General features: G+C 53.5%; 1 protein-coding gene across 1 annotated transcript in view; it reads left to right on the forward strand.

The window, feature by feature from the left end:
• Cacna2d2 (calcium voltage-gated channel auxiliary subunit alpha2delta 2) overlaps window positions 1–16794 on the forward strand; it is a 133091-nt gene that overhangs the window by 83807 nt on the left and 32490 nt on the right. Inside the window, 1 exon segment of the mRNA XM_028895281.2 lies at window positions 15995–16054. Coding sequence (XP_028751114.1) covers window positions 15995–16054 — 60 coding nt within the window.

Raw genomic sequence — 16794 nt, forward strand, 5'->3', positions numbered from 1 at the left:
CCCCAGAGTGCTGGGAAAGACCCTGTCCTAGGCAGAGCCCTAGCAGAGCAGTGGGCTCTGAATGCAGTTGCCTGGAGCCCTCCAAAACATTTTAATAATTTTAATGGGCCGAGGCTGGGTGAACGTGGTGAGCTCCTATTTATGTGGGTTCGAAGAAATGAAGCAGACCCTGGGAACGACCATGTTCCAAGCAAGCCTTGCCACTCACCCTTTGCCTGGGTTTCTCCTTTTCTGAAGTGGGATGAGGGTGCCAACAGCATTTCCTGTAAGCCCTTTACAGATGTGCAGGGATGGCCGGCCAGCCCATGGCTCCACCTCTTCCTCTAGTGCGGAGGAGACTGACTTTGAGCCTTAGGCCCTTTCCCGTAGTGGTCTCTATCAAGACAGAGCCACTGGGGACTGGAGAGATGGTTAAGAGCATTTGTTGCTCTTCTGGAGACCCTGGGTTCAGTTCCCAGTCACATGACTACTAACCACTGTCTGTAACTCCAGTTTCAGGAAATCTAAAGCCCTCTTCTGGCTCCAGTGGGCACTGCACCCATGTGATATACAGACATATGTGCAGACAAAACATTCAGACACGTAAAACAAAAATTTAAGCTGGGCAGTGGTTGCGCACGCCTTTAATCCCAGCCTCGAGAGGCAGAGGCAGGCAGATCTCTGAGTTCGAGGCCAGCCTGGTCCACAGAGTGAGTTCCAGGACAACAAGGACTAAATAGAGAAACCCTGTCTTGGAAAAAAAAAAATTAAAAGGACAGAGCCTCTGCAGCTGCTTGCAAATGGTCCGTGATCATCACATCAACAACTCAACTATAGCAGTGCGCCCCAGCCCCAGTCCCCTGTGCCCGGAGGGTCCCAAGCTGTGCCTGTCAACAGTACTGGAGGCAGAGTAACAGGGGAAAGGGGCTCCTGGGATTCAAAGCTCCTGGGTGACCTTGTTCAGAACACAGAGCTTCATATACCTTCTTTAGGGACCCTCTTTTATTTATGTATTTTTGACAAGGTCTCACTCTGTAGCTCTGACTGTTCTAGAACTCTCTTTGTAGACCAGGCTGGCCTTGAATTCAGGGAGCTCTGTCTGCCTCTGCCTCCCAAGTGCTGGGATTGAAGGCGGGCACCACTATGCTGGGCCTTCAGGGACCCTCCTGTCACCTCCAGCTTTGGTCTGTGTCCTAGGAAAGAGCTTGGACCCACCAAGATCTCCTCCTCTCCCCTGGGTCTCTTCCCAGATCCATGGTGTTTTCCTATGCATCTTCCTGATCCATAGCCAGCTGAAGACCTCCTTCCTCTGAGGAACTTCAGAGTATCTCTAGAGTTAATCAGTGGGGGTGAGGACATACCAGCACAGCCCCTGGAACAACCCTACTCCACCCACAGTGAGCTATAACTGAAAACTGAGTACTTTTTTTTTTTTAATGTGTAGTGGTGTTTTTGCCATGGGTATTGGGTCCCTTGGAACTAGAGTTACAGACAGTTGTGTGAACTGCCATTTGGGTGCTGGAAATTAAACCTGGATCCTCTGGAAGAGCAGCCAGTGCTCTTAGCCACTGAGCAGTCTCCTCAGCCCTGAAAACTGAGTACATCATCCTGTACGACGGGATGAGGATGGATCTTCTTTATGGGGACAGTGAGCAGCGCGGGGCTCAGCATGTGCTCAGAGGTGTTACCTGAGACAGCACACGGTGCTGGTGCTGGGTCCGGCGGATGTTCTTCCAGATGCAGGACTTCCCGAGGCAGGTCCAGCTGTTGCCTATGGACTCCAGGTTCGGGGATCATAGGCACGTGACACTTCACCCGGCTTCCTCTGTGTTTTCCTGTCAGTGTGATCAAAGATAGATGCTTCTGGCTTCTCATTTTACAGGGAAGGAAACTGAGGCTCCCAAAGCTGAAATTTCTCACTTAGGATAGACGTGAGTGCAAAGTGGGCCCTTCACCTGGAGGACCTGTCTCTCACAAAGCCTGACTCTAAAGGACTGAGGAGGCAGAAGCTGAGCCAGCTGGGATTTAGGAGTCCCTTCTGGGGCATGACATAGTGGAGAACTGACTCCCAGATCTTCGCGAGTGGGTAGGGTAGCTGAAGCCTGAATGGAGATGGAGATGGCAAAAAAATGCCCGAAATAGGCAGGCATGTGCTGCGCAGCTACCACCCCATCCTCTCCAGCTGGTACCAGGCTATGTGGCTGTTGCTAGGCATCTGCAAGGCCCAGGTGGGCCCTACCTGTCGTGGAGAGGCCACGCAGCGTGAGGCAGGCACGAGGCCCAGGCAGGAGCAAGGCCGCCTCCGCCTGCCCGCCCTCCTCTCCCTTGGCAGCAGCACACAGAAGCCATTAGCGCCTGGCAGCCCGTGTCCCACAGCTCTGACAAACGCCTTAAATGTTGTCGCCGCGGCTCCAGCTGTCCCGCCGGCCGCCTTTACTCCTCATAATAACCAAGTGTCGAGGCTGATTGCAGCAGCAGGGCGCAGCCAGTATTCAGAGCAGCTTTTACGCTGGGCGTTTCCACCTGGCAGCCAGGCTGTGCCCACCCTGCCTTCCACCTCCAGGCCTTTGTCTGCTTGTCACTTCTGCCAAGGCTCCCAGCATGACCTCTGGGCCAGCTGGTGCCCAGCCTTATGTCCAGGGTAGTACCCATGCTGCTGCCATCAAGGCTAGTGAGCAGCCTCGGGCATCCACTCACAGCCGTATCCTGGGTGGAAATTCATGGCTTCGATTCCCACTCTGGATGATCTCTGTGGGGAGCCCCAACTTCACCTTGGTGCCGCTTCATCTCTTAGTCTTGCTGCCAGGCAGGCAGGGGTTCAGAGGCCAGCACTGGTGTGGACAAAGGCATATTCTAGTTTGAACTCTGCCAGGCCCTCGCTGTGTAGTCTTGGGCAAGTGACTTGCACTCTCTGAATCTCGGGACCCTCATTTATAGAATGAGACTGCTGACCGGGGTTCATAGGGCTGAGAGGAAGGATTGGGTGAAGCGAGGGATGAACAGTGAGATGAAGAGCTCTGTGGAAGAGGCTTGGCCGTGCTGGTCAGGACCCAGCATCCTGGGCACAAGTCCTTGGACAGAGAGAGGCTAGGGGAGAGCAAAGTTCTCGAGAAGTTGCCCATCCTCCCCTCCCCTGCCCCCTCAGAGAAGCCCATGCATTCTCCACTCCACATCTTTGTCCCTGCAGAGGCCACCACTGGGAACCACTGTCCTCTCCCCTCGGTCTGGCCTTGTCTCCCAGGTTGTGCCTGCCGCCCTCCTTTCCAGAGCCATCCTGGTTTAGACTAATCCCGTCCTCCCCCAGGGAGCCTGCTGGGGATGCTCAGCATTGCCTCCTTTCACCCTCACTCAGTCTCTCATCAGACCTATAGAAGCCCCCTTTTAGAGGCGAGATGATCCAGATGCAGCAGCATCAGCCATCCATGCCACATGTGACCAGCCTGGTCAGTTCTCTTCATGGAGTTCAAGGTTCTGCTGGAACCAGGGGTGTAGACTAAGCTCCATGCTCTCCAAGGCCTCTACCTGAGTGGGTGAGCACCCGACCTGAGTGCTTCCTTCCTGGGACATCAGCTAGAAGCATAGTATCCGGGCTGGGTTTGGGGTGAAGACGAGGTCCCTGGTCCCTGGCTCATGTGCTCACAGGCATCCTAACCCTCTGGGGAAGAACAGGGGAAAGTAAAGAATGAGTGTGTTTCTCGAGCTTTTCTCAGAGTTGCATGAAGGATAGTGCAGGAAGCCACAGTAGGGTCAGCAGCAGGGGTGGCACTCCCCAGGAGACTGGACGTGATAGCCGAGGCAGCCATGGGTTGCAGTGGTGATATTGATCTTGGCAGCAAAGGTGGTCACCGAGAGGATGGTTATAGAGTCGATGGTGATCTATGGGGATGGTGGCAGGACAGGGGTGAAATTAGTGCCGAAGGCGCTTGTGGTGGTGACGGGGACGATACCAGAAATGACGATGGAAGAAACGGAGGTGGCGGAAACAAAGGTAACGTTGACTGTGAGCGTGGTGACGTTGGTGGTGATGGGAAGCAACTGTGCCGGCAGATGTGGGAGGGATGCTGGGATATGGCGATACCACTGTGGAGGTGGCAGACTCCCTGTGGCGAGTATGTCTTGGGTCAGTCCTGAGCAGCTTAACCCCCTGGTGGACTCTGCCCTGGATGAAAGCAGAACACGGTAGGGCTTGCTTGGCTCCATTTTCTTTTAACCTCCAGTGAGCAGAGCCTTGTGGGTAATGAGATGCAAATTGACAGAAAAGACAATGAGCCAGCCTGCGGCCGGTGGGGCAGCTTTTAGAGTCAGACTGATTGCCTTTGTGCCAATTTGCATGGCATTAGCTGTACACATCTCTTCCAATGGGCTCGTGCATTTTATCAAAGGTCACCTGTATGGTTACCGTCTACAAGAGGCAGTGATCCCAGACCACAGGGCCAGTGCAGGGCCACCCTGACCCTAACCTGAAAACAGGCCCAGTATGTGGTTCCAAAGGACCCGGGGCTGTGGGGAAATGCAGTGAATCAAAGGACTTAATGGTCAGCCAAGGATAGGTACCACAAGGCCAGGCCTAGAGGGTTGGTTTGGTCAAAACTCTATGTCCATCTGAGCATGCAAGAAAGAAAGGTAGCAGAGGCCAGAGATAAGAGAGAAAACTGGCCTTGGCCTGCTGTGCCTCAGTTTGTACCCAGGTCTGTCCCTGATGGCATGGTGGCTGGCAGTTCTTCCAGGCCTTGGCTCCTCCAGCATGCTGCGGAGCCAGCAGGCTCCAGCTTCATGGCCTTCACATTAAAAGTGACGACCCTCCAACCAGGCCCTCTCTGCGGGGTGCTCAGCAAAGGTGGCCCCGGTCCACATCACATGTTGCAGTCCTCTGAACACAGTCACTGTCACTCAGGGCTCTGCCTGGGATCTGCTTGGATTCTGAAGTCAGTAAGGACCTAGGCCCAGCAGAAGCCAGGTCCTTACCCAAGCCCGGCTCTGCCTGTTGTCCACCTGCTGCGCTCCTGTCTCTAGCTAGAGTACTGGAAGTGTGGGCCTACCCTGCGCTTGCTCTCCGAGCCCTCGGCCCCTCGGATCCAGCGTATACCACCTCCACTCCATGCCTCTTCCCCACAACAGGCCGCCATAGGGCTGGGGCTCCTCCCCTCTGCCCTGCACCCTCAGCCCAGCCGGTGCTCCCCCAGGCACCTCCCGAGGCCGGTCCAGCCCCGCCTTCCTCTTCACTGCCCCACTCCCTCTCCCGAGGTTGGGCCTAATCAGAGCTAATCAGAAAATTATGAGCTGCCTGATTACTGATTAGATTTCTAATGTTAATAGAGTTGAGAAGGGCCTGCTCAGGCTACGTTTTAGGGAAAAGTATAAAAATAACACCGTGAGAAGAGAGCGTGGTGGCTGGGTGAGGGCCTTAAGCTTGGGCTTAAGCTGGGGTTGGTGGCCCAGGCTCAGCTTCCTGATAGGAATCCTTTCCATAGCAGAGGGTCTTTCTAGCGCCCTACGGAAGTTCCGCCAGTGAATTTTCAAACCCAAGCAGTTTTTACTGGGAGCGTCCCCTGGCAAGGTCTGGGTTCAGGTCAGCGAGACTGAACTGCAGTTGGAAGCAGTTAGGTGGAATAGAACGAAAACCTTGCTGGTGATGGGCCACACGGCGAAGAGCCATGCTCACTGGCCTGCACAGACCCAGCACACAGGAAGTGCTCAGTAAGCATTTAAGGACAAGAAGGACAGAGAGCCACATTAATGCCTTCCCTCGGGAGCCACCACCCTTCACCCTCAGTCCAGCCAATGAGCCCTCAGGCACATCCTGTGAGCAGCAGTGAATGATAGAGACATCTGAGTAGATTTGGGACTGGGGCATGTCAGGAGAATGTGCTGGTCCTGGACCAGGGCAAGGCTGTCTGCTTCCCAGGGGTTTCATACTCCCCCAGCACTCAGCTCCTGAGCTGATGGGGTGTGTGACCACACATGCTCCTGAGCTGATGGGGTGTGTGTGACCACACATGTCCTGACATGATGGTGTGTGTGTGACCACACATGTCCTGACATGATGGAGTGTGTGTAACCACACATGTCCTGACATGATGGATGGGGTGTGTGTGACCACACATGTCCTGACATGATGGATGGTGTGTGTGTGGCCACACATGCTCCTGAGATGATGGGGTATGTGTGACCACACATGTCCTGACATGATGGATGGTGTGTGTGTGGCCACACATGCTCCTGAGATGATGGGGTGTGTGTGACCACACATGTCCTGACATGATGGAGTGTGTATGACCACACATGTCCTGACATGATGGTGTATGTGTGACCACACATGTCCTGAGATGATGGGGTGTGTGTGACCACACATGCTCCTGAGATGATGGGGTGTGTGTGGCCACACATGCTCCTGAAATGATGGGGTGTGTGTGGCCACACATGCTCAGTTTCGGATTCCAACAGACTCCAGCGCCTCTTCTTCCTGTTTCATCGCTGACTTGACAGCAGTAGCATGGGGCTGGCAGGTGACACTGTCGTGTCAAGAGTGGGGTTGAGATTCTAGAGAGACTGTAGCAGTCACCTCTCTGTGTGGTACCAGGTGACATTTGTGCTTGGACTCAACCTCACCCTGCCCTCCTCCCCTTCTGGGTCATCTTGGATCCCTGCACTGCCTTCAGGGCCACCCTGACCTGGCCTCTGCCATCTTTGTTCCAGGGAAAGCCAGAGCCTCTGAGTCAACAGCGCCCTTAGGGAACCTCCTGATCCACCTCCGACCCCACTGATCACCACAGAAGCCTGAACTCACCTAGTCCTTTTGGCTGAGCGGGCCCATGTCCAATACTGAGACCGCATAGATCCGTGAATCAAGTCCCTGCCCAGATGATAACATCTAGGATAGAGTCAGACACAGTACACAGGGATGGGAGCCCCAAAGGACTCTGGACCCCAGCTTTGCAGAGAACAGGCTTCCTGAAGGGCATGGGTAAACACCAGTTCCAAAGGACAAGAGGAACATCGGGGCATTTCAGCTCAGGGGCCAACACAAACAAGGGGTGGAGCCTGAGTGTGGAAGGAGGGCAGTGTTCCAAGTCAGTATGGTGGGGGAGCGACAAGATTAAAACAGCCTATTAAAATGGCAGCCAGAAGCTGGGTGTGCTGGTCACGCCTTTAATCCCAGCACTTGGGAGGCAGAGGCAGGTAGATCTCTGTGAGTTCGAGGCCAGCCTGGGCTACAGATTAAGTTCTGGGACGGCCAGGTCTACACAGAGAGATCCTGTTTCCGGGGGTGAGGGGGAACATGGCTACAGGGCTGAGTGTAGTGGCACATATCTGTCTATTACCTCAATACTCAGAAGCGGAGGCAGAAAGATTGCCTGGTTTATATGGTGAGTTTCAGCTAGCCAGGCTACATAGCAAAACCCTATGGCAGAAACTACAAATGAATTAAGTTAAAGAAAAATGCACCAAAAAGGAAGCATGGTCAGGGAACCCAGAAAACATTGGCAGAGACGTAGGAACCAACACGGTGACGTAGGATGTAGGATGTGACGTGGCCTGTGTTGGGTAGGATGGGTGAGTTCACAGCAGACACTGTGGGTACTGAGGGTTGAAGCTGGTGTTGGGGGCTCTGGAAGGGTCTAATTGGGAAGATGAAAAGAGCCATCATTGGGATGGCCGTCATAAGGGATGGTACAGCTTGGCAGGCCTGGATGAGGACACTTTTCTGGGTGCTGGGCCCCTGCTGTGGCAGCACCAGGTTAGAGATCAGGCCAGAATGCTGGGAATAATAAGCAACAGTCAGCCGAGAGGATGTCATGGGGCGGGGGTGGGGGGGGGCAGCCCATTGACACAAGCTGCCGAAGTCAGATCACGAGGTCACGTGCACTGAGAAGTAGAGAAGGAACGTGGTCATCAGAGACCAGGGAAAAGGAAATCCAGGACCTGGTTGTGTGTCCAAAATGAGACCATGTCTTGGCCCCTGTCTAGACCCACTCTGTCCCTGTCCCCACGGCCCTGAAGGGCTCTGGTTCCCATTTTACAGGTGAGAAAGTGAAGGCAGAGAGTGAGGACGATAGCCCGAATCTCAGGTGAGGGCAACTGCTGAGCCTCAGGGGCTCAGGCCTCCAGCTTTCAGGTGTGAGAGACACAGCATTGTCACCCACGAGCACACACACGCGGGCCACATTTGTCTGTCTCACAAATGTGGCCTAATGAGGGGGCAAAGGTCCCGGTGTGCTCCATGGGGAACTCAGATAATGCCACGCTCCCCTGATGCTGTCTGTGTGGCTTGGTAAAGGCTCGGAGAAACTTTGATGAATATACTAGGTCAGAACTCAAAGGAAGCAAATCTGGTTAAATGATTAGAAAGTCCCCCTGGCTCACCAGGGACTAATTCCCCTGCAGAGACATACAGGTTTCTTGCAGGGCGGGGAGATACAAAATGAGAGTTTCTCAGTCATTAGCACCCTCAACGGGTTAGGCAGGGCCAGACAGCGCCTCAGACTGAGCCCCTTCAGTCTTGGAGTGCTCGAGGCCCAACCCTTATCTCAGTGCGCCTTGGCGGAAAGCACTTAGCTACAGCGAGGCTCTGAAGTCTGCACCCAAACGTCAACCTAAAGCTGTTTATTGGTTTTACTGGTTTATTTTTACCAGGCATCTTCTGGCAGATGTTCAGTGGGGGTACCTAGAGGTCGTGAAATGACCAGGTGGGTCAGGGACCTGTGACCCCTAGACCCTGTGTGGCTGTCCAGGTCTACACTCAGCCCTCCTAAAAAGCAGCCCATTGCAAGAGTCAGTCCATTTCAGAGGGTCCACTTCCCCGTGGGTCCTGGGAACTGCTTTGGAAATCAAGCTGACCCCAACAATATATGCCAAGCCACAGAGTTCCCTTTCCTGTCCCCTCACTCCATTGATACACTAGTGACGCAACCCACCCTTTCTGTATGGACTGGGGTTCCCACTAAAGCTAAAGCAGTCAAGCCAGTGAAGCTGATAGCCACCTACGGATGCACTTGCCTCCTTTGTTCCCCGGGAAGAAGTGTCTCCAAGCTAATAACTTTCCTCTTCTTAATGTTAAAAATGTTCCCCACCCCCATCCCTTTTTTGAAGGGGGTGGGGACATACCAGTTACAGGAAAATGTGTGTCTTCCTTAGGGAAGTGTTTTGCATATGTGTCTTCCTTAGGGACTCAGTCCTTAAGGACTCAGCATTTTCTGGGGAATCTTGTGTGGTCTGAAAGTCACACCTTGGGGACACCAGATGAGGCCATGGTCTTGCTGCCCCGCGCTCCCCGCTCCATCCCAGGCCATGCTTTATATCTTCCTGTTTGTCCTGGGAAATTGAAACATAAAGCATCCCTCCCAGGGGGCATGGAGAGGTTCAGGAATCAATAACCAAGCTGATGTGGCCCACAGGGAGTTGGGGGCCCGAGGCCCAGAAGTAGAGAGCGGCTTCACACCTGCGGAGAGAGGCCGCTGCTCCGATGAGTTTTTCCCTGGTACATGTGTTTTGACCTTTTTATAAGAAAACAAATCATTTTTTTTTTTTTATCTGCTCATGTAGTGTGTGTGTGGCCTGTGAGGGAAAAGGTTAGGAGACCTGTTGCTGTCAACAACTGCAAGGCCCTTTCCTTGAAGCCCTGGGCGTCCCAGGGGCTGTTGCCTGTTTGGCTGTTTTGGTTGCTGGAATTTGGGTGAGGGGTTAGGGCTTGTTTTCCATTGTTCTGGTGGTGATTTTATCTCTATGTTGGAAGTAGAGTTGGATGGATGAAGGAAGGGACCTTACAGGATGGGCAAGGCTGAGGACCTGCCCCGCTCCCCAAGAAAGCAAGTCACTGACAGATCCCCATCACATGGCATGTATCCCATAGGTCTGGCTGGCCTGCTCTGCCCAAACTGGCATGCTTTCCTTCATCCCTTAGAATTCTAGAAAGTGGGGGATTAGGACAAGGCCTTCCCTCAGAAGGTCATGGTCGACGAGGCCGTGTGTACAAAGCTCTGAGTTCCTGTGTGCTGCAGATGGTGTCAGTAAGATGTCTGGACCACTAAGGCACTGACAGTTCATGGACTGGACCCTGTCCATTTGTGAATGCGCAGTCTCAGACCACAAGACGCACAGAGATAGGTCTGAGCCGGGGCTCTCCTGCTCCCTGACTGGGGTGCTTGGATGGACGCACCATGGCCTATTCAAGGCCAAGGTGGCAAGGAGGAGAAATTCACAGGGCCAGGACCCTCAACACAGCCTTCCCTACTGTTCCTATTGTCAGCCCTGGGTCTCCAACTCCCTCTTTACTGAGCTGCATCTTGCTTCGTTACTATGCAGATATTTTAATTATGCAGATATGTTTTTAGACAGTTTTAAATATGTATATTATTTACTCATTAGACCATAACAGCTCTGGAAATTAGAAATCTGTATTTAGTATCTATCAGTGCACAATATGGATCTAATGCAGGGGCCCTCAGGGAAGGAGAGAGGGTGATAATATAACAGGAAAGGGCTGAGCTGGGTGAGGCTACTGGGTGGGACTGCTGGGCATGCCCCCCTCAGGACTGGACCCAGAGACACCAGCGTTAGTTGGTGAGCTCTGGACACCTCTGGGAGACTGCTTTACTGATCTCCTCTCTTGAGTAAACAAAGGAACCACAGGGTAGAGCAGCTAAGTCTAGCCAGCCACCTGACCTGATTAGCTCCTGCCCTGGGAGGTTTCTTGTCCAACCCTCCTGGGCTTTGGCGTTAGGTGGACCTGACGATGTCTCTTCCCCCACTTCCTGACCAGAGGGCTGTGGCAGTGGCACTAATACTCTGCCTCACTCCCCTCAGCTACAAAAGATCCCCCCTTAGGCAGGCATCCTACAGTCCTGCCTCCGGCATTGAACTACCTGCCTTAGTCTGTGGAGCCTTGGTCTAGGTAGGTGCTGGGCATGTGTGATGTTAGCTAGCCTGGTGTTAACCTTCTGCACAGTTTCTGAACCTCCTGCAGTTTCTCAGAGCGTCTATCTGGTGCTGCCACTCTGCTCTGGACTTACTGGCCCTGGCCTCTACCTCACAGCTCCCCACTCCATCACAGCTCCCATCCTGCCCACACCCCTGCACCCCCGATCTCAACATCCTGCACATCACGAGTTCAGGGCCTTTCACTCTGAGCCTCTCATACCCTCTTGAAAACAGGAATGGCTGTAACTAATTAAACCCAAAATCTCTTTAAAACCTTCCCCTCTGGGCCGTGCGGTTGAACAGGTCCTGTGGATGGGCAGTTGTTTCCAGAGCCTTCTGGCACCAGCTCTGGGCTAAGGGGTTCCCAGGTGAGAGAAGATAGAGAAGGTAAAGAATGGGGAGCATTTGGCCTGGTTCAGAGAAAGCAGGCTTTTTAAGAGGGTGGCCCACATGAGGGCTCTTGCCTCCCCAGTATACTCAAGCCCATCCCAGCCCAAGATGTAGGGACTCCTAGCCTCCTGGTATTGTCCATGGCCCAGGTCCCTTATCGCACACCATTGTCTGTCTCAGTTCCCCTAAGCTGAAGATGTTTAACTTAGTGGAAATTGAAGGTACTGGTGGCCATACTGCTCCCCAGGAGAGTATTGTCCCCAGCCAGCACACAGCCAGTCCCTTCTTTCTTGCCTTTTCTTGTAAGAATGGCTCCCGGAGCTGAGGGAAATTGATTGTTAAGTGAAACTCTCTGATAATTGCCTCTGAAATGCCTGCTGTTATCGTGATGGACTTGGCTGTGAACAGCCTTACTCAGAATCCCACTGCGTTCCCTCCAATCCTGGCCATGGCGGGGGACATCACAGGCCAGGCAAGACACCATCAGCACCTTCACAGTCACAGCACACCCTGCAGGGTGTGGTAAGGAAAAGAGGTCCCAAGAGGCCAAACCACATAGCTGGGAATCACACACCTGGCTGGACAGGGCTAAGCCCAAGCCCCAGGCCTCCGTACAGGTCCAGAGACACACCGACCTTGATTTAACAAATTCACTATACACCCACTCTATGCTAGGATCCAAGTTGCCCTAAACTTTATAGCAGCCGGGCCCTGCCCCCGCTGAGCTCCGAGAACAGGGCGATGGCAGGCACAGAAGGTTCCCTGGGTGTCATAAGGGAAAACTGGTGCCTGGCAGGAGCCAGGGATTTGTCAAGGGCGAGGGAGTGACTCAGGTTGGAGAATCTAGTGGGAAGTACATAGGCAGGAACAGCATGTCCAGAGGCCTGGGAGTCGGAGGCCAGCGACAAGGGGTGACTCCAAGAACAGGTCCTGAGAAGGGAGTCAGTCCCAGGGGACAGTCACTCAAGAGTCCAGGCTAAGGACAGAATGTCTCTCCCATACACAGCAGATACCCTGGGGACTGGACCAAAATGTGGCTCCAACTTGAGCCAGAGTAGCCTGCAGGTTCCTCTTCCATCTCCACCTGTTTCTTCCCCCACTCCCCATCCTGCCTGCCCCGGCCCCCCACAAGGGCACTGAAGAGCTGGAAGAAAAGTGCTGGGAATGTAGATCTTGGGGGAGGGGAGGACCCCTTGGCCACTCCAAAGCAGGTCTGACTGCTGTGAGCTTTGTAAAGACAGAAACCCAAGGCTCTAAGTACCCAGCCTAGGCCAAGCAGATGGTGCTCAGCTTAGAGCCCCCCAGATACACACGAGGGAAGCCCACAGGCTGGGCAAGAGTGAAAGGAAACTTCCAGAGAAGGTGGGTAACCAGGCAGAAGAATGGATAAGAGAGGAGGGCCCTCAGGTGGGTAAAAGCCTGCAAGAAAAACCCCGATGCACAGGCAACTCATGAGAGCTGCTAGGCTGGAGAAGGAAGGCTGTGTGGATCAGTTACTAGCTCCAGTTCACAGAAAGATCTGGAGGGCCAGAGAGGCGAACCCACTGTTTGAGGAAACCGTGTTGAATGCAGGCCAGGGCCGCAGGTGGTCTCTCTACCCCTCACCCTCCCACTCTCCATCTGACGGGACCTTGAACAGCAGTGCCTGCCCACTTCACCCTATCCCACCGACCGGCCCTTCCTCCCTTCCCACACCACTAGACCTGCCTCTTTAGCAGTTTCCACACGTCCAGCGCCCGGGGATGGACTGATTGATCTGTAACACCGAAAAAATAATAATGGCTTGATCGTTACTGAGGATTAAAAGTAATCCTTTTGCTGTGGCTATTGCAACTCCGTTATTCACGAGTCAGCGGGCTGACCCAGGCCTTTGAGCCCGTGGGACTCTGTGAGCTTAAGGAGACCAAGGACTGGGGCTCTTCCTCTCGGGTGCTCCCTTACTTTGTCTGCTAGGTTATGGAGCCTGAGGATCCCCACATTCTTGGGGCCCATGAATCCCGTGGCCAAAGCTGTGTGCTGAGAGGGTGAAGGAACACACACACACACACACACACACACACACTGGCCAGTGGTTGAAAGGAGACACATGAGGGAACAGATTCCCTAGCCATGGTTCAGTTTGATGTCTGCAGCCCATCTCCTCTCCATCTTCTATATACGAAGAGGTCTTAATCTGGCTCCTACATTGCCTTAGAACGACATGACACTTCTAATAGGCAATGGCCTCTGCAGAGCCCTCAAGTAGCCTCAAGTCCCCCTCTGAAGTATATCTGGGGTCCCAGGGAAGATAAGGGTCCACTAGATAAGAGAAGGGGAGATGCACTGATCGCCCAAGGCTCCTGCTTTGAGGTGTGCCTTCAGGGCCGCTTCCCTGGACTGGCTGGATCTTTTAGCCCAAGGAGCTTTGCACCTGGTGTGGAGTAATACCCACTTAAAATGTCGCGCATACCTCCACGGAAAGGTAAACAGGGCTATGAAATTTTCATTCATCCTAGGGGTTTAGGCCAAGGGAGGATCCAAGATTTAAAAAAAAAAAAAAAAAAAAAGGAAAGGAGTTTGGAGAACCCAAGAGAGCTTTTACATGAGAGCATTTGGAGCTCTGGTGGACTTGGGGAGTAGTGACATTTACATGATCAGATCTGCACTCTGAGATAAGGCTCCCCGTCTTGAATGCAGAGCAGATGCAGAAAGGTGTGATTTGGGGGGGCAGGGCCACTTGACTAGGACAGTGAATAGTAGGTAGTTTGAGTGAGGACATTTTGGAAGGCAGGAGACAGAGGTTTCGAGAGAAGAGGGGGTTAGCCGGGCGGTGGTGGCACTTGCCTTTAACCCCAGCACTGGAAAGGCAGAGGTAACTGATCTCTGAGTTCACCACCAGCTCTGCTCTACAGAGCAGATTCCAGGACAGCCAGGCCTACACAGAGAAACCCTATCTCGGAAAACATCGAACAAAAAGCGGGGGTTTGTTATACCAGGGCTGTGGAGATGGCTCAGTGGGTAAACACTTGCCACACAAGCTTAAGAAACAGAATCCAGATCCCCAGAACCCACATAAAAGATGGGTGGGTGTGGTGGCCTGCCTGTAATCCCAGCCCTCGGGAGGTGAAGACAGGATCCCCGGACAAGCTAACAAGGCTGGTCAAATCGGCAAGCCCTGTTCAGCAAGAAACCCTGTCTCGTTAAATAAAGAAGACATTTGACAATCTCTGACCTCTACATATCCACACACAAACACACATGCATACATACCCACACCCCATGTATACATGTCTCCAGGAGGACATGTAGGTTGTCATCACTTCAACTCAGGTAGGTTGAAGGTCATCCCAGGGAAGTGTCCAGGAGCTCCAAAGGCCTCTGCTGGGCTTCGTTCGACCCTCTTCATGGGGCCTACATGCCTGATGCATGGGGATACGGTGTCCTGAATACAAAGAGACTGGGTTCTTCTGATTCAAGTTGGAGACCTAGAGTCAGGACATGGAATGGGTGAATACTAAGTATAGAGCGCCCTAAGGAGGAGTGGGTCTTTGGACCTTATGGGCTAAGCAAGGTGAGTGCAATATATTGTAGGGCTGGACTAGGGCTCCAGATCGACCCAGACTCACTGTGCATCTTGGGCAGGTGACTCACTGTTCCAAGCCTGGGACATCCTCGCCTGAGAATTCACACTGTTACCACACATAGTGAGCAGTAATGGGTGCACATCTGGCACTGGTCAGGGGAGGGCTTGGCATGCAGTGCCCTCCCCACATGCTGGGCACCAATCCCTGGTGGTGGTTATCACTGAAGGGTCCTAAAGACATCGCTGAATTCTGTTCTTCAAGAAAGTCTAGAGGACCGTACTCAGTTTCATCCTTGAAGCCTTGGCCCCCTCCTGAAGGATAGAATTCATGGGAGTCCTGGGTTCAAGCCCAGAGGGTGGCCAGGTCCCAGCGCCTTCACCATAAGCCTTGGTTGTGTGTCTGGTACCAGTAGTACTAAGCCTCAGTTACTCCTGCCCTGGTGATTACACCTGGTTATACACTACTTTACCCTTCTCCACGTGAGAAGCAGGGCTGGCGGAGTCTCTCACATCTCCACATCTCAGAGGAGTGTAGCGCCGCTAAGCAAGCATGGTGGCAGGTTCGCTATGGACAAGGACAAAGCTATGCTTTCAAGGCCACTCTGCCCTCAGGACTGGGCTTCATTGTCAAAGGCCACGGAAGCTGGCATCAAAAGTCGGGAAAGGCTCGTGTGGGTGGGGGCGTGGGAGCCCTGTGGGATGGGCCTCAGGAAGCCCGGGAGAGGACAGTGAGTCTGAGTGAGTGAAAATGGACTGTGGACATGTCCTGCCGAGCCTGGCCCAGGCAGAGTTGCGTGGTGAGACACTCAACAACTTGTGGGTTTTTGCACTCCTTGGGGAGGAGGATGCTAGCTTGTAGAGGGTCGAGGGGAGCTCGGAGGCTTGACCAGGAGGGCTGCCTCTGCCGTCTTCTGAGGGGGAAGCCCTGCAGACCGCCCTCCTGTGGGATCCAGCTGTGTTCCGTAAGGTGTCCTTTCCTACGAGCTGGCCACTACCTGGGCTAAGGGATTTCTGAGGATCTAATGGCAGAGAGAGGCCCTGAGTCAGTGTGGTCCTTGGGAGTACTGGGCGTGGAGAGGGCTTCAGAGTGGACATGGAGCAGGCAGCCTGCCTCAGCCTCTGACTTTTGTGTGCTCTGTCCCTCAGAGACTGGCTGACGCTGCCGAGAATTTCCAGAAATCCCACCGCTGGCAGGACAACATCAAGGTAAGACCCACAGCAAATGTCGGACCAGCAAGATGACTGGGCGGATAATGGTGCTTGCCTCTAGCCTGGCAGTCCCCAGGACCCACTTCGTGGAAGGAGAGAAGCCACGTGTGGCCCTCTGACCTCCATCCGTGCCCTGTGGCATGTGTGCATGCAGACACACGCAGTAAACAAACAAACAAAAAAATGTAATTAAAAAAAAACACACATTCCACCCTCCAGCACCCAGGCTATGACACCGTGAGCTAGGGTGGCATGCAGAGTGGGGGGGGTGTGCTGCACAGACCCTCTCGAAGGGCACTGGTGGAATACAAAATCCTTTGTCCAACCCTCACGTTGGGGAATACAATGTAGACATAAGCCCTCTGTCACTCCAGAGGAGTCTTGGGTGGCCCATGAGTAGACAGCTTTGTTAAAATGGCCATTCCCAAAGAAGATACCATGAGTCTTAGAGAGTCCCAGGGTCATAGGGCCTCTTGACGCCAAGACTCTTCTGAGATTTTAGTGTCATGACCCAGAAGAGGTCTGTGTCCTCTTGATTGTGAGCAGCAGTCTGTCCTTCTAGGAGATCCTCAGGCTGGGTCCCAGGGACTGGCCGGCCAAAGTCACAGAAGCTTACTTTCACCATGAAAATACAGAAGGTTCAAACACCTTGAGGCCAAGTACAGGGCACAGGGTGTAAAGGGCCCAGAGGCTCGGAGAAGACAGAGCAGCTGTTACCAGCCGCTTCCTGGGGGGAG

Source organism: Peromyscus leucopus, chromosome 7, assembly GCF_004664715.2.
Source record: "Peromyscus leucopus breed LL Stock chromosome 7, UCI_PerLeu_2.1, whole genome shotgun sequence".
Classification (NCBI taxonomy): Eukaryota; Metazoa; Chordata; class Mammalia; order Rodentia; family Cricetidae; genus Peromyscus; species Peromyscus leucopus.